Below are 25,156 nucleotides of genomic sequence, written 5' to 3'. Positions count from 1 at the left end.
GGAAAACTATGAATGAAAAATTTACCAATTTAAGGAAAGCCATACTGCAGTTCCTGGAGGTAGAAGAAAAATACCACGTCTCTCTGTTCTTTCCTAAGTTCTGTATTTTTGCAATAGGCTAACCCCAACATCTCTGATAAGAGTAGCCTCAATTTGAAGGCAAACCCCATACCAAGTCTGCTGGTACTTAGGGACATGGTTTAGTGGGCAATATTGGTGGTAGGTGGATGGTCAGACTAAATGATCTTAGAGGTCTTTTCAAACCTTAATGATTCTATGATTCTATGACATAAGTCAAAGTGATAAACAAGAGCTAATGACCAATGATCTGGTATATTGTTCAATGAAAGATTAACCAGTAAATCATATCAGTAACAGATATAATAATAATAATAATAATAATAAAATAAAGTGAATGTAGAAGAGATGAATCACTGATATCCTTAAAATTCCAGTTTTAGAAAGAGAGTATCAAGATTAAGAAAGACAGTCATTTAGAAAGACAATGTCAAGATCTCATTTTTGTCAAGGATTTTTGCTTGGCCTGAACTGGTTGGCAATTGACAGTGTTAAAGGAAGAACTAATTATTCAATTGGTTTAGGAATACAAACTGAAGTTTTTGTACTCAGTGACAGTTTGGAGGAGCCAGGTTCAGTAGCCTGCAACATGTTTACGAAGGTTCTAGAATGTTTCAACGTGATTGGGATGGAGCAGAGAAATGAAACAAAACTGAGACACCGTAGAATTATATGTTTTCAGAAATGAACACTCCGTTGATTCTGAGTGATCAACACTGGGAGACTCTACTGATGTAGAGAGCTATATATATATTCCAGTGCAGACAGTACATCACTGAAATCTAATGACAGTCCAATAATCTTTTTGAGAAGATATTAGTTTCCTTATGTTGGTTTTGCATTTCAAAGGACATTCATCTTAAAGCGCAAGATGCACTACATAGGAGTTCCTGGATAAGGCATAGTCCTCCCAGATTGCATATGACAGGAATATCATCTCGAGAGATCACTGCTCTCTAGAGGTATTACAAAGGTTAATTATCACTTTCAGTTTTTCTCTTTCTCAGCATAAAAAAAGGAAATTAATATTTTAGAATAGTCTGCAAAACAACAAATATAAGTCAGTTCAAAGTTAAAGCTATTAGGTAAAGCTATACTGAACTCTATAATACATCCCTAGAAAAGTCTGTAACAGCATGACTAAATCTGGTGAGCTCTCAAACATTAATTGGGATATCATGCTCCAGTACCATAATGATCTTAAATATTATTGTAACCTATATAAGTGCTATTAAGCTTTGGCATGGAAAGAATAATACATAAACACACTGAAGTATGACAATAATGAGATATTAAAAGATAATTTTCAACATAGAACAAAATGAAAAGTAACATACCTAACAACTCTTGTTCTCATATTGGTATTAGATGGCCACTTGCTTTGAACAGACTTCTGCAAACATCCGTAAATATATCTCAACGTCCTGTAAAAATAATAACTAATTACTCATTCTGTTAAAAATTTCACAGAATCAAAAAAGCTGGTCAGAAAGGATATAGTCCTACCTCCAGCTTAATGCAGGACTATTATCGATGCTAGGTTTATTATTCAGACATAAGCTTTAAATTAACTTAAAATCTGTTACGACAGTACATATACAAATGGCAAGGAGTTCTTGAATAATACACAATTCTATATGTACAAGTAAAATTCTGATTTATTCTATATGCATTGAAATGTTTTGTTTCTTATTTCTTAAATATTCCTCTCCTTTCAAAAATGAGAGCACTCTGGTGTATTTCAGAAGATGTTGAGATACACCATTGTCATGGTTTTATGATTTTTTGTTAACCATATTCCACATCATGACATCATGTAGTGCACTGGGAGTTAAAGAGTTAATGCTCCAGTTTCGTGTACCTGTCCCAGAAGAGAACAACTACATACCCCTGAGGACTGTTCACTGTTCTGTTACTGTTTCCACTCAGAGGGAAAAGATAAAAGCATTCACATAACATCCCCTGCCCCATTTTTGCCATCTAGCTTGTCTCTGTTGTGGGTGCCTTCTTGTCACATCATCTGAGTAAGACAGAGTAAGAGTTGAGACAAATGATACAATGGACTGTTAAAGACAGCAATGGGTGCTGGGGCATTCAAACTTTGGGACACATATTTAGGAAAAGCCACCTGGTTAGCTAACACTCGGGGATGTGTGAATTGAGCTTGTATAGTCCAATCAAATCTCTTGAATAATTTAGGAGATAGAGTCCCTGTAAGTGCACATAAAAAACATATTGGGCTAGAGAGACTGGGTTATTCCTGCTTTGGGCAAAGGTAAGCCCAACAGTGGGATTGCTTTTGCTTAAGGACCTGAATATGCTTGGTAGGTAATCTGGATGTGGATTTCCTGAACATCATGAACATCCTGAAACCTGAACATCCGCAAGTCCATGGGTCCCGATGAGATGCATCCCAAAGTCCTGAGAGAATTGGCTGAAGTAGTTGCCAAGCCACTCTCAATGATATTTGAAAGGACGTGGCAATCAGGTGAAGTCCCTGGCAACTGGAAAAAAGGTAACATCACACCCATTTTTAAGACGGGTAAAAAGGATGATTGCGAGAACTACCATCCTATCAGTCTCACCTCTGTGCCAGGGAAGATCAAGGAGCAGATCCTCCTGGAAGCTATGCTAAGGCATGTGGAGGACAGGGAGCTGATACAGGAGAACCAGCATGGCTTCACCAAGGGCAAATCCTGCTTGACCAACCTAGTGGTCTTTTATGATGCTCTCACTACATCAATGGACAAGGGAAGAGCCAGTGATGTCATCTATCTGGCCTTCAGTAAGGCCTTTGACACGGCCCCCCACAACATCCTTCTCTCCAAGTAGGAAAGTTGTAGATTTGATGGGTGGACTGTTCAATGGATGAAAAACTGGCTGCAGGATTGAGTCCAGAGAGTGGTGGTCAATGGCTCCATGTCTGGATGGAGATCAGTGACGAGTGGTGTCCCCCAGGAGTCGGTGCTGGGACCAATAATCTTTAAGATCTTCATTGGTGACATTAACAGTGAGGTTGAGTGCACCCTCAGCAAGTTTGCTGATGACACTAAGCTGTGGGGTGCTGTGACACACTAGAGGGATAGGATGCCATCCAGAGGGACCTAGACAGGCTTGAGCAGTGGGCCCAGGTGAACCTCATGAGGTTCAGCAAATCCAAGTGCTAGGTCTGCACCTGGGTTGAGGCAACATCTACTACCAACCCAAGCTGGGGGAAGAAAGGATTGAGTGCAGCCCCACCAAAAAGGACTTGGGGGTACTGGTGGATGGCAGCAGCTGGACACAAGCCAGAAGTGTCCCCTCACAGCCCAGAAAGCCAACCGTATCCTGGGCTGCATCCAAAGCAGCGTGGCCAGCAGGGCGAGGGAGGTGATCCTGCCCTTCTACTCTGCACTGGTGAGGCCTCACCTGGAGTGCTGCGTCCAAATGTGGAGTCCTCAGTACAGGACAGAGATGGAGCTGTTGGAGTGTGTCCAGAGGAGAGCCACAAAAATGACCCAAGGGGTGGAACACCTCTCCTATGAGGACAGGCTGAGAGAGTTGGGGCTCTTCAGCCTGGAGAAGAGCCAGTATCTAAAGGGGAGCTACAGGAAAGAAGGGGACAGACTCTTTAGCAGGATCTGTGGTGATAGAACAAGGGGAAGTGGCTTCAAGCTTAAAGAGAGTAGAGATGATACACCAATATTTCTAGCTGTTCCTAAGCAGTGTTGTACAGAGCAAAGGCCATTCCAATTTCCTCAGCTCCTACCAGCAAGTGGCTGCAGGGACCAAAGGAGCTGGGAGGAGACGAAATCAGGACAGCTCAATTAAACTGACCAGAGGGATATTCCATGTCATATGACATCATGTGGAAGAACAGTTTTGAAGGGGGTGGGAATTCATTGGACTTTGTTCTGCTGTTCAGGGACTAGCTGGGCATCGGTTGGCAGGTGGTGAGCAATTGCTTGTTCATGCATATATATATATATATTATATTTGTCATAACTATTATTCTTTTCTTCCTTCTCCCTTGTCTCTATTGTAGTAAACAGTTTTATCTTAACCCATGAGTTCTACTTTGTTTTTTGTTTTTTTTTTTATTCTCTCCTCTATCCCACTGGGAAGAGGGGAAGTGAATGAATGGCTGCGTGATCCTTAGCCACCTGCCAGGTTAAGCTACAACATACAGTAAGAATTATCCAGGTTAAAAAAGAATGAATTCTGATGGAACCAGAACTGGATTCAGCATGTATTAATACAATACTGTGCATCATCTCTCATGCCCTAAAGAACTGTTATGACAGATGGAGCCCAAAGTCATAAACTAAATGAACTCCATGGACAATTTACATGGATGGCCTATAAAGCACAGGAATTATATCTGTGTGTATACATCAAAAAGCAAGATAGGTGATGATAATTAGAATGTATGGAAAATTGTGGGACCTGAGCAAGATGTAAATGGTATGGTATAAGAGGCGGATATTGTCTTAGTTCCATCTGGGACAGAGTTGTTCATAGTGTCTAGTATGATGCTGTGTTTTGATTTTAGGAGAAAAACAATGTTGATAACACATCGATGTTTCTAGTTGTTGCAGAGCAGTGATGTACAGAGCCGAGGATGTTTCAGCTTTCTCAGTTTCTCATACTGTCTTACCAGCAAGGGTGCTGGGGGCACAAGGAGCTGGAAAGGAACAGAACCAAGACAGCTGACCTAAATTGGCCAAAGGGATGTTCCATACCATATGACATCAAGTCCAAAAACTATTAATCTGAGGCGAGTTGGCCAGAGGGAGGGGGCACTGCTTGGGAACTGGATGAACACGGGTCGGTGAGTGGTGAGTAACTGCATTACGCATCACTTTTTTATTCATTTAGTCTATGACTTGGGCTCCATCTGTTACTTTGGTCACTTGGGACCCGACTTTGGTGCCCAGGTGACTGGGCACCAAAGCCAGCTCAGGTTGATTTATTGCTGTGCTTGCCTGGACTCTTGCAAGGTTCATCTTTCATTACTTTGGGTGGTTCCTGTTATAGTACTTCCTATAACATACAACTCAAATCATGTATTAGAACAGTTCATATACTTTACAATCTCCACCCCTTATCCCTTTGGACTATGCTACAGAGTTTGTTACAGTCATAGAATCATAGAATCACAAGGTTGGAAACGACCTATAAGATCATCCAGTCCAACCGTCTCCTCATCACCATTGCCTCCACTAGTACTAAACCATATCACGCAGCACGTCATCCAGATGCCTCTTGAACACTGCCAGGGACGGCGACTCCACCACCTCCCTGGGCAGGCCATTCCAGTGCCTGACCACTCTCTGAGAGAAGTTCTTCCTTATGTCCAACCTAAACCTCCTCTGATACAACTTGCGGCCATTGCCCCATGTGTGAGAATCCTTCTTTGTTTTTTTTTTTTTTTTGGGCTCAAAGCTTGCTTCCTGAGGTTTTTCTTGTGATAAGACTCTGAGTGACTTGTCAAGGAGGCAAGTGATGGGTGCTAACTGTGTGACAATCGATATCGCTTTGGGAACATTTGAAAGCCCCTTCCACCCCAGAGCTGCTTGCTCTGTAGAAGAGCAGAAGAGAATGCTCAGGAGTGTTCACTGGTGGAAGATCTGGCCTGTGGCCAAACCGCTCCAGCTTGGTATGGGAGGCTGGGGGACGATACCATTGTATCTTGCGAAGGCAAGATGCAAGTTGGTGCCTCCCCGCTTCCTCTTATCTGCTGGCAAGGCCAGAAAGATAAGAACAAAGGAGGTTCCTGCTGAGATCCCAGAGCCAGAAGCTGCCACCGCAAGGAGAACTGACTCAACCACCTTGGGTTTGAGCTGTCAATCAAAGGAGAGCTGACTCGACCACTTTGGATTTGAGCTGTCACTCCAAAGATAGCTGACTCAACCACTTTGAAGCATTGAAAAAGGGCCATCATCACCATGGTTGTTGTCGTCGTTGTCAACAGAACAACTCTGCCTGACGACCCACCGCTACTGAAGATCAAAGACTGAACTATGAACCACGCTGGATCCATGCTGGTGACTATCTCCCTCTTGCTGCCTATAAAGACCCTTTGCTTCTTTTTCTTTTCTATCTTTTCTATCGCCCTCCTTCCCTTCCCTATTACCCTAATTCATAATAGTGTCCATCCTCCCCTTCCCCATTTCCCTAATTAAGATTTGTGATAAACTGGTTGGACCAACATTTGAACCGTTGCTTCTTAATCTCACGCCGGGTATATAGATGGTAAAAGAACCTCCTCTCCCTCCTATAAATTGGAGTGAGACACCGTGTCCTGCTCGTTGCCTGGGAGAAGAGGCCAAATCCCTCTTCACCACAACCTCCCTTCAGGAAGTTGTACAGTGCAATGAGGTCTCCCCTGAGCCTCCTCTTCTCCAGTCCTTTTAGGGGGATACCTGTTCTGTCATGGGCTTATGCACAGGCCACAGTCCCTTCATGAGTGTACCTCCTCCAGCATGGATTTATCTACAGGCCATAGTTTGAAAGTGGAGTTCATCATAGAATCATTAAGGTTGGAAAGACCAATTAGATCATCTAGTCCAACCATCAAACCATGCCTGTGACAGCTCTAGTCCATGTTGCTCAGTAAGTGAAGGGTGGGCTACCTCCCCAGACCAGCCTGTCTTTTGGAATGGGCTCTGACATTGGCAACACATACTGGGTTCCACTTTGAGCCCCACATCCTTCCCCCACAACATTTAAGGCACTGGTAAGAGCACAAGTTGACCATTTTCCTCCATATAGCTTTCCAGCCACTCTGTCCCACCGGACCCATGCTGTGGGAAGGGAAGGAGAAGGGAAAAGGTAGGGAGATAAGCCTGGACGAAGGATAATGGTGGCAACGAGATAAGGAAAAACTTGATTTACTAAATAAAGTGATGGAATATGAGATAACAATATAATATACTATGATTGGAATTGAAGCTAATAATTCAAATGAAAAGAGGAAGAGATGGTGTCCAAAACCAAAGTCCTTACACTGATGTCATAGGGGGAACGGCCAGGGAGCATAGAGAGACAGTCTCATTACACTCAGTCAGTTTTATCTTTCCCTCTGAATGGACAACAGAAACAAAAAAAATGAAGCCTTCTGGGAGTTGTAGTTCATTCTTCACTACATAGATCACCATACTGGAACTATCAACAATCCATGGAACTGCAGCGATAAGCCTTTAACTCCCAGTGCACTGCATTGTATTATGATGCGGAATACCGGTGGGAAACCATAAAGCCATGACATTCCACCTGTTATTCCACATCACGCTGAATATATACATAAACCAACAAAAATAAATAACATGAATTAAACACACACATATATTTACACAGAATTACTGCTGACTACACTCCCCCAAACATCAAATTCCCTTGTGGTACACGTTGAACATCCCCATTTTTCTGGATCACTCATTGAGTGAACCCAGGTCCCTGAGCAAAAACAGTTCCACAGACAGATTGGCCCTTGCCTGAAGTTGGGAAGACCAACAACTTTTCCCAACATGCTCTTGACATGTACTACTGGAACCTTATCTCCCTCTACAGTATGTAGGGAGCAAGACTGGGCAGGACCATCTCAGTTTATAGATCCTTGAGGACTGACCAATCAGTACTGACTCAACAGTAATTCCCGTCTCATCCATACCGGTTGTCTTCCCCTACGGTTCCCCTTACGGCACTCAGGGACAGCCTGTTCTTGTGCCTTTAAGATTTTAGTCTTGAGGAGCGTCCAGGCTTCCTGGACCCCTTTACCCTTGAGAAGCGACTCCCAAAGGACCCGCGCTATAAGCACCCTGAACAGATCAAAGTCTGCCCTCTGGAAGTTCAAGAAGGTAGATAAAAATAACTCTCCTTGTGTTGCCAGTCCAAATCTATTTGAGCCACCTTAATTCTGGCAGCTTGATCTACCTGATGGTTATTTTGTTGTTCTTCAGTAGCCCGACTCTACTCTACTCCACCCAACTCCACTGTAGCCATTTGCTGCAGAGACTTGCTTCTGAGCAGGTAGGTCTGTGCAGGCAAGGGATCTGGAGTAAGAAAAGGCCAACCAAAAAGCTCTTTTTAAGGCTTTCTTAGGGCTTTTTTTGAGGCTACCATCAGCACTGCACTTGAGCTGGGAGCTGGCAGCTTATGGGCAGACTCCTGAGTCACCACAGGTGGAGCTGACACATTAGCAGCGCAGTTTAAACACCTGCCCACACCTTCACACCTTCACACCTGATAATAAGCCTTAAATAGCTCCTGAGAGGGTGGAAAGGCTTGGGGATGAGTGTAAAGAAGATAAGGACCTGAGGGTGTTGGTTGATGCTGGGCTCAACATGAGCTGACAGGTGTGCCCAGGTGGCCAAGAGGGCCAAAAGCATCCTGGCCTGCATTAGAAATAGTGTGGCCAGCAGGAGCAGGGAGGTGATCATTCCCCTCTACTTAGCACTGGTGAGGCTGCACCTTGAGTACTGTGTTCAGTTTTGGGCTCCTCACTACAGGAAAGATGTTGAGGTCCTGGAGCATGTCCAGAGAAGGGCAACAAAACTGCTGAGGGGTCTGGAGCACAAGTCTTATGAGGAGAGGCTGAGGGAGCTGGGATTGTTCAGTCTGGAGAAGAGGAGGCTCAGGGGAGACCTCATTGCACTGTACAACCTCCTGAAGGGAGGTTCTGGTGTACAGGGATTTGGCCTCTTCTCCCAGGCAACGAGCAGGACATGGGGTAATGGCTGCAAATTGTATCAGAGGAGGTTTAAATTAGTCATAAGGAAGAACTTTTTCTCTCAGAGAGTGGTCAGGCACTGGAATGGCCTGCCCAGAGAGGTGGTGGTGTCGCCATCCCTGGCAGTGTTCAGGAGGCATCTGGATGACGTGCTGCGTGATATGGTTTAGTGCTAGTGGACGCAAAGGTGATGAGGAGACAGTTGGACTAGATGATCTTATAGGTCATTTCCAACCTTGTGATTCTATGGTTCTATGACTCTTGGACACGTGAGCATCTACATGATGCACCTTTACATCCATATTCTCTATTTGCCATAAACTCTGGGAACATCCAGTCACCCCAGAAATCTGAATTAATTCTGTCCCTTCCTGTCTGTCATGATTTTATGATTTTTGGTTAACAGCATTCCACATCATAACATCATATAATGCACTGGGGGTTTGAATGCTGATGCTCAAGTTCCAGGAGCCTGTCGGGAGGAGAAGAACAACTACATTTCCCCAGGAGGCTTTGCGGTCAGCGAGGAGATATAACTCCTGGCAAGGTCACCTGATGTTCTCTTCTTCGCCTGCTCTTCTTCATCTGCTTTTCTTCATCGGCTCAACTGGACTGCACTTCTCACCTCAGCATTGTGGTGAGGCCTATCCACCTTTGAGACACACTCTCTCATTATGTTTTGCTGATACTATATTTTGTAAATTAGTTTGTTTCACCTCAGATTGTTGCCGCTGTTTTCAATTATTTTGGGGTCCCCTGTTGTCATGGTTCTATGTTTTTGTTTTTTGGGTTTCAGTATTCCACATCAGAACATCATGTAGTGTATGGTGTATTAAAGTGTCACTGCCCCAATCCCAGGTACCTATCCCTGTACATTACAGAAGTCACGGGATCTGGCCCTTCTGGGTGGGGGGTGCTCTCTCTTGCTGCCTTGCAGTGGATGCTGGAGGGTGCTTTCCTGGCCGTTCCAAGCTGTCCAGGTTTGACTCGGTCCCGGGAACTCTCTCTCATCTTGTCTGATTTATGAATCTCAATTCCAATTAAATTGTATATATTGTGTTATCTTGTATTCCAATATTATAGTAAAATAAGTTTTCCTTCATAGATTGTTGCCGCTGTTCTTTTCTTCCCTTCCTTCCTTCCCATTTTTGTGGGACTGGGGTGGGGGGAGAGGGCAGAGGCCTATTGCCCCTATCACAGATGTAGATTGATCTAGTCAACTCCGTGACAGATTTTTGGTGCTTTGGCAGGGAGAAGCTGTTTTTCAGTTTTTAGAAAGAATATCTTTTTCTCTCTGCTCTTAGAGAGCTTTGTTAAGGAGCATTATCAGTAGTTCAGGTTTCTGTGCTGGAAAACCTGACCTTGAAAGACTAGGCGTACTGCCAGTGTTCTGGGAAATTTGTAAACTTTGAGCACTACTTAGTCTGGGTAGTGCCTTTTTTTTTTCCTTTTTTTTTTTCCCTCCAATCGTTAGCTTCAATTCATTAACCCCTTTTTAGCAGGCACCAGCAATGAACCCACTCGTTATCGTGGGGGTGCTGGGTAAAGGATTACAGAATCACACAAGGTTGGAAACGACCTGCAAGATCATGTAGTCCAACCACCCTCCCATTCCTATTAGAAGCAATGGTGTTACTCACAACCTACTGGCCAATAATCCATCTCACACTTGTGTGTTGTGGAATTGCGTTCGTATATAACTACCTAATGGCACTGATGGAGACACCTATATTTTACCTATATGCAGTGTGGTATGATTTGAATTTTGACATTTACATCCCAGAAGGAATGGGTAATTTCATAAACAACTACATCCCAAATGGAATAGCTAATGTTACAAGCAACACGATGTTCAGACCGGCCTCCAGGTTTTCCTCTCGGTTTGTCAAAAGTTTTTTGAATCCTGAATTAACAGTCTGTCATGGTTCTATGTTTTTTGTTTGTTTGTTTGTTTTTTATTTTGGGTTTCAGTATTCCACATCAAAACATCATGTAGTGTACGGGGCATTAAAGTGTCACTGCCCCAATCCCAGCTACCTATCCCTGTACATTACAGAAGTCACGGGGTCTGACCCTTCTGGGTGGGGGGGGGGCACTCGCTTGCTGCCTTGCAGTGGGTGCTGGAGGGTGCTTTCCTAGCCGTTCCAAGCTTTTCAGGTTTGAATCGGTCCCGGGAACTCTCTCTCTCATCTTGTCTGATTTATTAATCTCAATTTCAATTAAATTGTATATATTGTGTTACCTTGTATTCCAATATTATAGTAAAATAAGTTTTCCTCCATAGATTGTTGCCGCTGCTCTTTTCCTCCCTGCCTTCCTTCCCATTTTTGTGGGACTGGGGTGGGGGGGGAGGGCAGAGGCCTGCCGCCCCTGTCACGGACATAGATTGATCTGGTCAACTCCGTGACACAGTCATATTGGTGTGCGTGTCATCAATTCTCCTGAATGTATTCCAACGCATTCGTAATAAGGGAAAGGAGTCTCCTCCAAAACTAGAGAATGATGACTGGCAGGGAATATGGAGAGGTTTAGGAAAGGTCTTAGAAGCATGGGGACCCGCAGTGTCATGGGATTTTACTCTTGAACACCTGTGGGATCTCGAGAAACTAAGCCAGTATTTGAGTCAGGAACGATGTGGCTTACATAAATCTAAGGAGGTACAACTTATTTGGGGTTTGGCTTGTGTTTACCGTGCCCTATATAATACCATTCTGGAGAGAGAGAGTTTCTGAGCTGAGGTTCAAGCCTAAGGGGAAAATCTCCAAGTCAAATCTAATCAATTACCGGAGACACCAGTAACAATACCAGTTGCTCCTGTGGAGGGCAAGTAATGGAAACGAGTGTCTTCACATCTTGAACGAAAAAGAGAAGAGGAGGAGGAGGAGGAGGAGGTGGAGGAAGATCCAGGCGAGGGGCCCTCCTCAGAACCACCACCATTGCAAAAGGCAAAAGGAAAAACAAGAGACATGCAGAAGGGAGTGATGAAGAGGAAGTCTCTATTACTACTCGCCGGCCTCCAAAGATGACTGAAATCCAAGATACAAGAAAGGAGTTTACACAGCGCCCGAATGAAAGTATTGTTTCCTGTTTGGTTCGCTGTTGGGACAGTGGGGCCAATAGCTTGTCTCTGGATGGTAATGAAGCTCGCCAACTAGGTGCCATTGCCAGAGATCCAGCTATTGATAGAGGAATTAGTCGGTGTTCGGATGAGGCTGCCTCTCTCAGGGAATGAGTGTTAACAGCTGTGAAGGGAAAGTATCCCTTCAAAAACGGCTTGAAGATTGCGATGAAGAAATGGGATACAGTTGAAAAGGGTATCCAGTACTTGAGGGAAATAGGCGTGGTGGAAATGTTGTATGACCCTAACTTTGTTCCTAACCATCCACGCCAGGACCGTGACCCTGAAAAAGTGAGGACGACGCCTGAGGTATGGCAGAAAATCATGACAACAGTGCCGGACAAATATGCCGCTACACTAACGTCAGCGTGTGGCAGATACAAGGAACAACAGAGAATGCCCTTAGTTTATGATTTGATTCTTACGCTCCAAAACTATGAAAAATTGCTACCCCCAACCCACGTTGCCATTGCCGCTATCTCACAAATGATGGACCAACTGAATGAAGTGCGAGAGCAAGTGCCTCAACTGTTTAATTATGACAAACCTGTAGTAGTATCAGAGACGCTTGATGAAGATCAGGGTAATCAAATGAGTCTAGTAAAGGAGGTGAAGGAGATGATGAAACTTATGCGAGCCCACCTAATTAAAGACGATGAACCTTCCTTCTTACGTGCACGATCAAAAATCTCAGCTGTTAAAGGCAAATGCTCTCCGGCTCAAGTAAGGGATAATACACCGCAAATTGTCTTATGGTATTACCTATGTGACCATAGAGAAGACATGGGGAAGTGGCACGGTGAACCTAATCCTGTACTACGTGCTTGGGTGAGAGAATTACTAAGTAGAGCAACCACCAGTGCAGTTGCTCCAGTTACCACAGGTAATGAATAGAGAGGCCCTGCCCTCAGTCAGGGGGGGGAAAGGGATAATAGAGTATATTGGACTGTGTGGATTCGATGGCCTGGCATATCAGAACCATAGAAACATGAGGCACTGGATGACACTGGTGCACAGTGCACTCTGATGCCCTCGAGTCATGAAGGGACAGAATCAATCCATATTTCTGGAGTGACCGGAGGCTCTCGAGAATTGACTGTGTTGGAGGCTGAGATAAGCCTCTCTGGTAAGGACTGGCAGAAACATCCTATTGTGACGGGCCCAGGGGCTCCATGTATTCTTGGTGTTGATTATCTCAGAAGGGGGCATTTCAAGGATCCTAAGGGGTATCGATGGGCCTTTGGAATAGCTGCTGTGGACACAGACAACATTAAGCAGCTGTCTGTTTTGCCTGGCCTGTCAGAAGATCCGTCTGTTGTGGGGCTGCTGCGAGTAAAAGAGCAACAGGTACCAATTGCCACAAAAACAGTGCACAGGCGGCAGTACCGCACCAACAGGGATTCCTTGCTCCCCATTCATAAGTTAATTCCTCAATGAGAGAATGAGGGAGTGATCAGCAAAACTCACTCACTTTTTAACAGCCCCATATGGCCAGTGCGTAAAGCCAGTGGAGAATGGAGGCTGACGGTGGACTACCGTGGCCTGAATGAAGTCACACCCCCACTGAGTGCTGCTGGACATGTTAGAACTCCAATACGAACTGGAGTCAAAAGCGGCCAAATGGTATGCCACCACTGACATTGCTAATGCCTTATTTTCCATTCCTTTGGCCAAAGAATCTAGACCACAGTTTGCTTTCACATGGAGGGGCATTCAGTATACCTGGAATCATTTGCCCCAGGGGTGGAAACACAGCCCGACCATTTGCCATGGGTTGATCCGAACTGTATTGGAACAGGGCAGTGCTCCTGAGCACCTGCAGTACATTGATGATATCATTGTGTGGGGCGATACAGCAGAAGTCTTCACGAAAGGAGAGCGATTAATCCAAATTCTTCTGAGTGCTGGTTTTGCTATTAAGCAAAGCAAAGTGAGAGGACCTGCCCAGGAAATTCAGTTCCTAGGTATAAAGTGGCAAGATGGCCGTTGTCACGTCCCGACAGATGTGATCAACAAAATCACTGCTATGTCTCCACCCACTAGCAAAAGAGAGACACAATCGTTTCTGGGTGCAGTGGGCTTTTGGAGAATGCATGTTCCAAACTACAGCCTCATTGTAAGCCCCCTTTATTATGTGACGGAAATGAAGAATGAGTTTACATGGGGCCCTGAGCAGCAGCAGGCTTTTGAACAGATTAAACAGGAGATAGCGCGTGCCGTAGCCCTAGGGCCAGTACGGATGGGACAGGGTATAAAGAACATCCTCTATGCTGCTGTTGGAGAGAACGCCCTGTTCACAGATGGATCGTGTCGGATTGTGGGAAAGCATCGCAGATGGAAAGCTGCTGTGTGGAGCCCCACACGACAAGTTGCAGAGGCCACTGAAGGGAAAGGCAAATCAAGGCAATGTGCAGAGGTAAAGGCTGTCCAACTGGCCTTAGATGTTGCTGAACGGGAGAGGTGGCCAATGCTCTATCTTTACACTGACTCATGGATGGTGACAAATGCCTTATGGGGGTGGTTACAGCAGTGGGAGCAAAATAATTGGCAAAGAAGGGGTAAACCTATTTGGGCTGCTGACCTATGGAAAGATATTGCTACCCGAACAAAAAATATGTTTATGAAGGTGCGTCATGTAGATGCTCATGTGCCCAAGAGTAGAGCAACAGAAGAGCAGCAAAATAACTATTAAGTAGACCAAGCTGCCAGAATTGAAGTGGCTCAAATAGACCTAGATTTGCAGAACAAGGGTGAGTTATTTTTAGCTCGGTGGGCCTATGAGACCTCAGGCCATCAAGGGAGAGATGCAACATATAAGTGGGCCAGAGACTGAGGCGTGCATTTAAGTATGGATGTTATTGCACAAATCATTCATGACTGTGACACATGCGCCATAGTTTAACAAGCTAAGAGGATGAAACCTCTCTGGGGGGAAGGGCGATGGCAAAAGTACAAATATGGGGAGGCATGGCAGGTTGATTATATCACCTTGCCACACTCTCGCAATGGTAAGTGTTATGTGCTCACCATGGTGGAGGCAACAACCGGGTGGCTTGAAACATATGCAGTACCCCATGCTACCGCCTGAAACACCATATTAGGTCTGGAGAGGCAAATCCTGTGGTGGCACGGCACCCCGGAAAGAATTGAGTCAGATAATGGGACTCATTTTAAAAATTCACTTGTGGATACTTGGGCCAGAGAACATGGCATTGAGTGGATTTATCATATCCCCTATCATGCACCAGCCTCTGGTAAGATCGAACGCTACAACGGGTTGTTAAAAACGATGCTAAAAGCACTGGGTGGCGGAACATTTAAGCACTGGGAGAAGCATTTGGCAGAAGCCACCTGGCTGGTCAACACCAGAGGATCAATCAGTTGAGATGGTCCTACCTAATCCAGCTCCCTACATATTGTAGAGGGAGAGAAGGTCCCTGTAGCACATGTAAAGAACATGTTAGGAAAAGCAGTTTGGGTTTTTCCAGATTCTGGGAAGGGCAAACCTCTTCGCAGAACTGTTTTTGCCCGGGGACCTGGTTCCACCTGGTGGGTGATGCAGAAAAACGGGGATGTTCAGTGCGTACCACAAGGGAATTTGATGTTGGGGGAGTGCAGTCTGTAATCCCATGTGTTAAGCATTATGTAGTGATGTAGAATAAGGAGAGGAATGTCATGGTTTTATGATTTTTGGTCATCAGTATTCCACACCATAACATCATGTAATGCACTGGGGGGTGTAAGACTTCTGCCGAATGTTCGTCCGACGGAGAAGAACTACATTTCCCCAGGAGGCTTTGCAGTCAGCAAGGAGATATAACTGTGCAAGGTCACCTGATGCTTCTTCTTCACCTGCACTTCGTCGCCTGTGCTTCGCCATCTGCACTTCGCTGTCTGCTTTTCTTCAGTCACTCAACTGGACTGCACGTCTCACCTCAGCATTGTGGTGAGGTCTATCTACCATCCAGACAGACTCTCTCTCTCTCATTGTATTTTTTGCTAATACTATATTTAGTAAATCATTTGTTCCACCTCAGATTATTGCCGCTGTTTTCAATTATTTTGGGGTCCCCTGTTTCCCCTTTCCCGGAGGCGCGGATCCGCAGATTCCTCCGCCCTGCTGGTCACAGAACCGGGCCGAACCAGCCCGTAAACCATTGACAAATAGAAGGCTATGTACAGCACCCAAATGAACCCATTGTCATCTTGTTACTTGGAAGTTAGGACACTGGGGCCAATATTGTGTTGCTAGAGAAGCTCGCCAATTGGGTAGCATTGCTAGAGACTCAGCCATTGACAGAGGTATTAGTACATGCCAGAATAAGGCCTTCACCCTCTGGAAGCAAGTGCTATTAGCCGTAAAGGAAAAATACCCATTCAATGATGATCTGATGCCTGAGATAAAGGAATGGACAGATATGGAAAAAGACATCCATTATCTGAGTGAATACACCATGATGGAAATGTTACATGACCGTACATTTATTCCTGACTATCCAAACCAAGAGCATGATCCTGAGAGTCAGGTGTACACCAAATATGTGGCATATATTCACATGAACTGCACCAGAAAATTACGCCAGTACAGTCACAGTAATTTACGAGAGAGAGAAGATCCTTTTTATCTGAACTGATTATTAGACTTCATGACTGAGCAACATTTAGCCCCTACACAAGCTTGTATTTCAGCCATCTCGAAAGTAACTTGAAAACTGAATGAAGTGGAGAGTAATGAGAAATTTATAATGGAGGAACAACTGTGTACCTTGCTTAATCATGATGAAACCAATGAACCCGTGATGGCATCAGAGACACCTAATGAGAATCAGGATGATCAAAACCAACTACTAAAGGGGCTGATAAAACAGATTTCCTCCCTACCTGTATCATCCAATATCAACTATTAAAAGCAGATGTCCTCCCATTAGAGAAAGTGACAACAGTAATACTATGTCATACATTGCCTTGTCGAATTATCGATGTGAGCACAGAGAAAATTTGAAGTGGCATAAAAACCCACTCCTGCACTACAAGAACAGGTAACAGAATTACAAGACAGATCAACCACCGAGGTGAACTCCTAAAAGGTGATCACTCCAGTTACTGCAGGACACAGAAAAAACTGTAAGAGCCCTGACCATGACTCACAGTAGGAAAACAACAGAGGTAAAAAACAGAGGGGCCCTGCCCTCAGCCAGGAGTGGACTGGACTCTGTATTAAATGGTCTAGCAGATCAGTACCACAGAAAAATGAGCCACTGGTAGACACTGGTGAGCAGTGCAGTCTAATGTCCTTGAGTCAGTGTCAACGGTTTAGGGGCTGGTTCAGCCCGGTTCCGTGACTAGCAGGGTGGAGGGATCTGCGGATCCATGCCCCCAAAAAGGGAAAGAGGTGTCACGGAGTTGACTAGATCAATCTACATCCGTGACAGGGGCAACAGGCCTCTGCCCTTCCCCCCCCACCCCAGTCCAACAAAAATGGGAAAGAAGGAAGGGAGGAAAAGAGCAGCGGCAACAATCTATGAAGGAAAACTTATTTTATTATAATATCGGAATACAATATAACACAATATATACAATTTAATTAAAAACGAGATTAATAAATCAGACGAGATGAGAGAGAGTTCCCGGGACCAAGTCAAACCTGAAAAGCTTGGAACGGCTAGGAAAGCACCCTCCAGCACCCACTGCAAGGCAGCAAGCGAGCGCCCCCCCCCCCAACAAGAAGGGTCAGACCCCGTGACTTCTGTAAGGTACAGGGATAGGTACCTGGAATTGGGGCATTAACACTTTAATTAACCCCGTACACTACATGATGTTTTGATGTGGAATACTGAAACTCAAAAAACAAAAACATAACACGAAGACATTCCACCCCTTATTCTACATCATTACATCATGCTTAAAATATATATACATATATACAAATAAACAAACAAAATGATTAAAATTCATTACATGCACATGGCTATATACATATACATAGAATTAGTAACTGCACTCCCCCGGCATCAAGTTTCCTTGTGGCACACATTGCACATCCCCATTCTTCTGCATTACCCACCAAGTGGATCCTGGCCCCTGGGCAAAAATTGTACCACGGAGAGGTTTGCCCTTTCCAGAAGCTGGAAGAACCCAAACTGCCTTTCCTAACATGTTCTTTACATGTACAACGGGGACTTTATCACCCTCTACGGTATGTACAGAACTGGATTGGTTAGGACCATGAAGATTGACAGATCCTCTGGTATTGACTAACCAGGTGGCTTCTGCTAAATGCTTCTCCCAGTGCTTAAATGTTCCGCCACCCAGTGCTTTTAGCATCGTTTTTAACAATCCATTGTATCGTTCAATTTTACCAGAGGCTGGTGCATGGTAGGGAATATGGTAAATCCACTCAATGCCATGATCTTTGGCCCAAGTATTTACAAGAGAATTTTTAAAATGAGTCCCATTATCTGACTCAATCCTTCCTGGGGAAGGATTCCCACAGTACGACACGATCCATCTGTGAACAGGGCATATTTCTTTTCATTTTCTGGTAGTTCACTGTATGGTGGGGCCTCTTTAGCACATGATACTTCTTTTGGTGGTGTTCCAAACTTTTTACCTTCAGGCCAGTCCATGATGACCTCCAGGATTCCTGGATGGCTGAAGTTCCCCATCCGCGCTCCCTGCGTAATCAGTGCAATCCACTTGCTCCAAGTGGCATCAGTAGCATGATGGGTGGAGGGAACCTCTCCCTTGAACATCCAGTTCAGCACTGGCAGTCGAGGTGCCAGAAGGAGCTGTGTTTCAGTACCGATTACTTCAGAAGCAGCCCGAACACCCTCATACACGGCTAAGATCTCCTTCTCAGTTGGAGTGTAGCCCTCTTCGGACCCCCTGTAGGCTTGACTCCAGAATCCCAGGGGTCAGCTTCGGGTCTCTCCTGAGGCTCTTTGCCACAAACTCCAAGTGGGGCCTTTCTCTCCAGCAGCAGAGTGGAGGATGTTCTTCACATCCTGTTCCATCCGTACTGGCCCTAGGGTCACAGCATGGGCTATCTCCTGTTTAATCTGTTCAAAAGCCTGCTGCTGCTCAGGGCCCCACACAAAATCATTCTTCTTCCGTGTCACCTGATGAAGTGGGCTTACAATGAGGCTGTAGTTTGGAACATGCATTCTCCAAAAACCCACTATGCCCAGAAATGATTGTGTCTCTTTCTTATTAGTGGGCGGAGACATGGCAGTGATTTTGTCGATCACATCTTTCGGGATGTGACGAAGGCCATCTTGCCACTTTATGCCTAGGAACTGAATTTCCTGGGCAGGTCCTTTCACTTTGCTTCACTTAATAGTAAAACCAGCACGGAGAAGGATCTGGATTATTTGCTCTCCTTTCTCAAAAACTTCCTTTGCTGTGTTGCTCCACAAAATGATGTCATCAATGTACCGTAAGTGCTCAGGAGCACCTCCCTGTTCCAGTGCAGCTTGGATCAACCCACAACAAGTGGTTGGGCTATGTTTCCACCCCTGGGGCAAACGATTCCAGGTATACTGAATGCCCCTCCATGTGAAAGCAAACTGTGGTCTAGATTCTTTGGCCAAAGGAATGGAAAATAAGGCATTAGCAATGTCAGTGGTGGCATACCATTTGGCTGCTTTTGACTCCAGTTCGTATTGGAGTTCTAACATATCTGGCACAGCAGCACTCAGTGGGGGTGTGACTTCATTCAGGCCACGGTAGTCCACCGTCAGCCTCCATTCTCCACTGGCTTTACGCACTGGCCATATGGGGCTGTTAAAAGGCGAGTGAGTTTTGCTGATCACTCCCTCATTCTCTGGTTGACGAATCGACTTCTGAATGGGGAGCAAGGAATCCCTGTTGGTGCAGTACTGCCGCCTGTGCACCGTTTTTATAGCAATCGGTACCTGTTGCTCTTTTACTCGTAGCAACCCCACAACAGACGGATCTTCTGATAGGCCAGGCAAAACAGACAGCTGCTTAATGTTGTCTGTGTCTACAGCAGCTATTCCAAAGGCCCATCGATACCCTTTGGGATCCTTAAAATATCCCCTTCTGAGGTAATCAATACCAAATACACAGGGTGCCCCTGGGCCAGTCACAATAGCGTGCCTTTGCCAGTCTTTTCCAGTGAGGCTGATTTCGGCCTCCAACATAGTCAGCTCTTGGGAACCCCCAGTTACCCCATGAATATTAATTGATTTTGTCCCTTGGTGACTCGAGGGCATTAGAGTGCACTGTGCACCAGTATCCACCAGAGCCTTATATTTCCGTGATTCTGAAGTGCCAGGCCATCTAATCCACACAGTCCTATAAACTCTGTTATCCCTTTCCCCCCCTGGCTGGGGGCAGGGCCCCTCTATTTGTTACCTCCATTTTCTGCAGGAACTGGAGCAATCACCTTTTTGGATAAGTTCACCTTGGTGGTTGATTTGCCTTGTAATTCTTTTACCCGTGCTTGAAGTGCAGGAGTAGGTTGCTTATGCCACTTCCCCATATCTTCTCCATGGTCACGTAGGTAATGCCACAAGGCGAAACGTGACGTGGTCTTACTGTTGTCACTTGTTCGAGCAGGAGGACGTCTTCTTTTGATAGCTGAGACATTGGATGACACTGGCTGGGAGGAAATCAAGTTGATCAGCCCCTCAAGTAGGCTGTTTTGGGAATTCTGTTCCTCATTGGATGTATCTGTTATCACCATGGATTCATCGGCATCAGGCACGATTGATAGCTTGTCTATTATATTTTCTTGTTTGTTCTCCATTCTGTCCATCTTTTCAGCTACTTTTTCAATGGCTGAAACACAAACTCGTAGAGGGCTTAAATGTAGCTCAAAGTCTTCAAGTTTATTAACCAACTCATTTATAAGGGGTCTTCTTTCCCCTCTGCCATACATTGCTGCAAATGTACTGGCGTATCTTCCTGGTGCAGTCTTCATGAATGTACGCCACATATTTGGTGTACACCTTGTTCTCTCAGGATCAGGCTCTTGGTCTGGCTCATCAGAAATGAAATCGGGGCTATGTAGTGTTTCCAGCACAGCATATTCTCTCAAATAATGGATGCCTTCTTCCATATCAGCCCATTTCTTCTTCTCAGGCATCAGATCGTCTTTGAAGGGGTATCTTTCTTTTACAGCTAACAGCATCCTCTTCCAGAGGGTGAAGGCCTGGTTCTGGCATGTACTAATAGCTCTGTCAATGGCTGAGTCCCTAGCAATGCCACCCAGTTGGCGAGATTCTCTACTATCTAGCCACACACTGTTGGCCCCATTGTCCCAGCATCGAAGTAACCAAGTAGCAATAGGCTCATTTGGGTGACATGAGAAGTCTTTTCTCAGACTTCGAATTTCATTCATTTTCAGAGATCGATCAACAAAGGTAACGATATCTTGCTCACCTCTTACTCTTCCAGGACTTCTTGCCCTCATAGGCATTGGTGACCATGGTCTTACTGAGGGCCCCTCCCCTGGACTCAGAGGTGCTTCTCTTGGACCTCGGAGCCACTCCTCTGGACCTCCTTCCTCCTCTTTCTTCTCTTCTAACTGAGTTGAGATTTGTTTTGTTTTCCGTCCTCTTACAGGGGCAACTGACATCAATTGTGGTGCCTCCTGTAGTTGATCAGGTTGGTCAGTTCCAATGCTCTCATCCTCCAGCTCAGCTTGGAGCCTGTCTCATTCGATTATGACAGTATCTAGATCAGATTGGAGGGTGTGTTGTTGAGATTGAAGATTGTTGAGTTTGGATTGCAGGGAGTCTTTCTCAGTTCGGAGGGCATCTCTCTCAGATCGGAGGTTTTTTCTCTGGAGCAGGAGACTCTCTCGCTCATTTTGAACTGTTTCCCTGAGACTCTCCCTTTCAATTTCACAAGCTCTCACTCTCTCTAGGATAGTATTGAATAGGGCCCGATAAGCATTAGCCAGGCCCCAAATCATTTGTGCCTCCTCAGAACTGCCCAAGCCGCAACATTCCTGCCTCAAATAGATGTTTAGGCTCTCGGGGTCTTTCAGGTGTTCTGGAGTGAAATTCCATGACACTGAAGATTTCCATCAACGCAACTAGGTGATCATTCAAAAACTGCATAACAGGTTGAAAGGAGAGACTGGAAACCTTAAAAATCCCCAGTCCTGTAAAATTAACAGCTGTCTCCAGAATTGTATGCCACATTGAACGAACATACCAGGTCCATATTTCCACCCATGTTTTCAATTGATTGCATATGCCTATTGCTGCATAGAGCAAGGTGGCAAGCTTAATTAATGCCCAGTATGTTTTGAGCATTAGGAAAGAAGCAGCAGTAGCATGCAGCCCCTTAAAAGTCAGTTGCACAACACAAAGCCCACAAAGGAGGGAAGATTTAGGTTGGATGTTAGGGGGAAGTTCTTTACTAGGAGAGTGGTTAGGCCTGGAACGGGCTGCCCAGGGAGGTTGTGGATGCCCCGTCCTTGGACGTGTTTAAGGCCAGGTTGGACGGGGTCCTGGGCAACCTGATCTGAATGTGTATGTTTGGTGGCCCTGCTAGGCAAGGGGGTTGGAACTACATGATCCTTGAGGTCCCTTCCAACCCGGGTGATTCTGTGATAGCATTTTTTTTTTTTTTTTAAACAGAGGCAAGATAGTAAAGCTCAGAGATTTCTCAGATCTCTTCTGGAGATCCCCTCTTTTGGTGTCTTCTGGTGAGCTCAACCCAAGGGTGAGCTCTTCCACTTATTCTCTTTTTGTGATCGTTGTCTGCTTTGCCTTACTCTCTTGATTATATTGCGATTATAACATCTTGATATCTATCGATTATACACAATTATACTGTGATTATAACATCTTGGTTATACACTTGGCGAGCCAGGCAGGCTGAATATACTGAAATTAACATCATGTCTTTTCTATGGAATTTCTATAAATGGGTCAAGGGGGAGAACAATACTTCTCTAGAGAAAATGATTCCAGGGCAAATCCCAGGATTTGAGAGATTGCCCTATTATGAGTTAGCTGCTATCATTGAAAAATGGGGTCCCTTATGTGTTATGGGCAATATCTCCCCATATCGCATGGCGGACTTGGCAAGGATGTCCTCATTACTAAAGAAAGACAGCTGGCTGCCTCCATGGTGGCATGGCCATTGTTAACTGCCTTAAATCATGCGGATATAAGAAATAATACTTTAGAAACTGAAAATCAGCTTTTGAAAGACCGCATTGAAAAGCTGGAGCACGAACTTGGCGTTTTAACAGGGAAGAAGCCAATTCTACATCTTCCTGTAGGCCCAATTCGTAACATTTCAATAAATGATGACCAGACTCCTGAATCAACAGACTTCGTTGATCAGGAGAACAAGAAATCCAAATCAGATCTTGAATGTCCAATTCTAACTGATCCACTGGAAGTCCGTCCTGTTGTAACCCAAAAAACAAAAAAAGTACAGGACAGACCGGCAGGGATGCCGCCTGATCAATGGCCCCCTGCCCAGACTCATTTACATGTTACAGCTCGGCCATACACGGCAACAGAATTAATGGACTTAGTACAACGATTTCGGCAGAAGCCTAGAGAAAGTGTGCCGGCTTGGTTATTGAGATTGTGGAATTCTGGGGCAGAAAGTGTCTTGGTGAATGGCCCAGAAATAGCTAAGTTGGCCACCATGACCGTCCATCCTGCTCTCAGACAGAGGTTATACGTAGGTAATCAATATCGTGATGAAAACCATTCCATACTAGAATGGTTAATGGCGGCCTGCCGTATGGTATGGCCGAATAAATCAGACATACCTTTACATACAGGCATGTGGTCCTCCATGGAGGACCTTCAAAACTATATCCGTGAACTGGGTGTAAGAGAGGCTATCTATGAAGATACATTTGATGGCCCTGATATGGTTAAATTTTCAGCAGGGATGAGAGGTTTAATTCTACAGCAAGCTCCCTCCCATCTGTATGGCACCCTCGTTTCCATATTAAATCCCCTTGTAGCATCAGAAGCCGTAGTCCAGCAGGCTGCCCAGTTAGTTGCTGACTTGGGAGAAACAGAACGCCTGCGGACTAGGCACAATATTCGGTTTTTGGAGGAAGCAGAGGTCCTGCCGGTAAATAAAACCAAAATGCTGGCTACTCAAGCTCCTCCATCGGGACCCATAAGGGTATCCCAAAAACAAATGTTTAATGATTTAATTTGGGCTGGGGTCCAATTTGCTAAGATCGACCGCCAGCCCAACCATGTCCTTCTCCAGCTCTGGAGACAACTAAAGGACAATCAAAAATTCCAGAGCTACCCTAAGAAATCAAGGGTAAGAGCTATAGAGAGGGTTCCATCAACAACATGGAACCTAGAAGATTTTATTATTCCAAATAGAAAAAAGAAGCCACTTCAGGTGTCTCGGGCCACAATGCCTGAGCCGTCAGAAGCAAAAGAACTGGCCCTAGCACAATTCATGGAGTGACAAGGGATGTTAATCCCCGTAGGGCCTCCAGACGGGACCGGAGGCCCTATGTAGAATTAACGATTTATTGGTCCCGAAAAAATATTCAGAGAGTTATGGCACTAGTAGACACAGGAACAGAAACATCAATTATCTATGGAGATCCGGGAAAATTTGATGGCAACAGAGTGATGATTGGCGGTTTTGGGGGACAGACTATTCCTGTCACTCAAACATGGTTAAAATTGGGGGTTGGGCGTCTCCCACCCTGGGAGTACAAGGAGTCTATTGCCCCAGTCCAAGAATACATCCTGGGCATAGACATTCTATGGGGTCTGGCTCTCCAGACAACTGTGGGAGAGTTCAGACTTCGACAAAGATGTATCAGTATCCGGGCGGCGCGGGCAATATTAAGAGGCCATGCGAAACATGAGCCTGTTGCTTTCCAACAAGCAAAACTGGTAGTTAAACAAGCCCAGGCACTGGGTATATTCGATCCTACCCTCCCAGCCGAGTTGGACGTTCATGTTACTCAAGACGGCTTCGGTTAAGGCCTGTGGCAACGCCAGAGTTCTGTTTGGACCCCCATTGGTTTCTGGTCTCAAGTTTGGCACAGAGCCGAAGAAAGATACAGTATGATTGAAAAACAGTTATTGGCTGCCTATTCGGCATTACAGGCAGTAGAGCCAATAACTCAAACAGCTGCAGTTATAGCCAAGACCACTCTGCCAATTCAGGGGTGGGTGAAGGATCTGACCCACCTTCCTAAGAAAGGGATGGCCCAAGCACAAACAGTGGCACGATGGGTCGCCTAACTCAGCCAAAGAAGCAGTCTG

The 25,156-nt window shown here is 45.2% G+C and overlaps 1 protein-coding gene across 13 annotated transcripts in view; it reads right to left on the bottom strand.

Annotated features, from left to right (window-relative positions):
• Nucleotides 1-25,156, bottom strand: part of LOC125686409 (ras GTPase-activating protein 1-like) — a 259,593-nt gene that overhangs the window by 51,504 nt on the left and 182,933 nt on the right. For 12 of the 13 annotated variants that reach the window (XR_007373789.1, XR_007373787.1, XR_007373788.1 and 9 more), the window contains one exon: nucleotides 1,416-1,502. Coding sequence is in view for 10 of the 13 variants with exons in the window: in XM_048930352.1 (XP_048786309.1) it covers nucleotides 1,416-1,502 (87 nt within the window). In the remaining 3 variants the exon portion in view is untranslated. Of the gene's footprint in view, nucleotides 1-1,415; nucleotides 1,503-3,548; nucleotides 3,663-25,156 lie in introns of those variants that run through there. The other variant, XM_048930357.1, reaches the window with a different exon arrangement.

This window comes from Lagopus muta, chromosome W (assembly GCF_023343835.1).
Source record: "Lagopus muta isolate bLagMut1 chromosome W, bLagMut1 primary, whole genome shotgun sequence".
NCBI classification, from domain to species: domain Eukaryota; kingdom Metazoa; phylum Chordata; class Aves; order Galliformes; family Phasianidae; genus Lagopus; species Lagopus muta.
The sequence above is the reverse complement of the archived record's forward strand: the minus strand, read 5'-3'. Positions and strand labels throughout refer to the sequence as shown.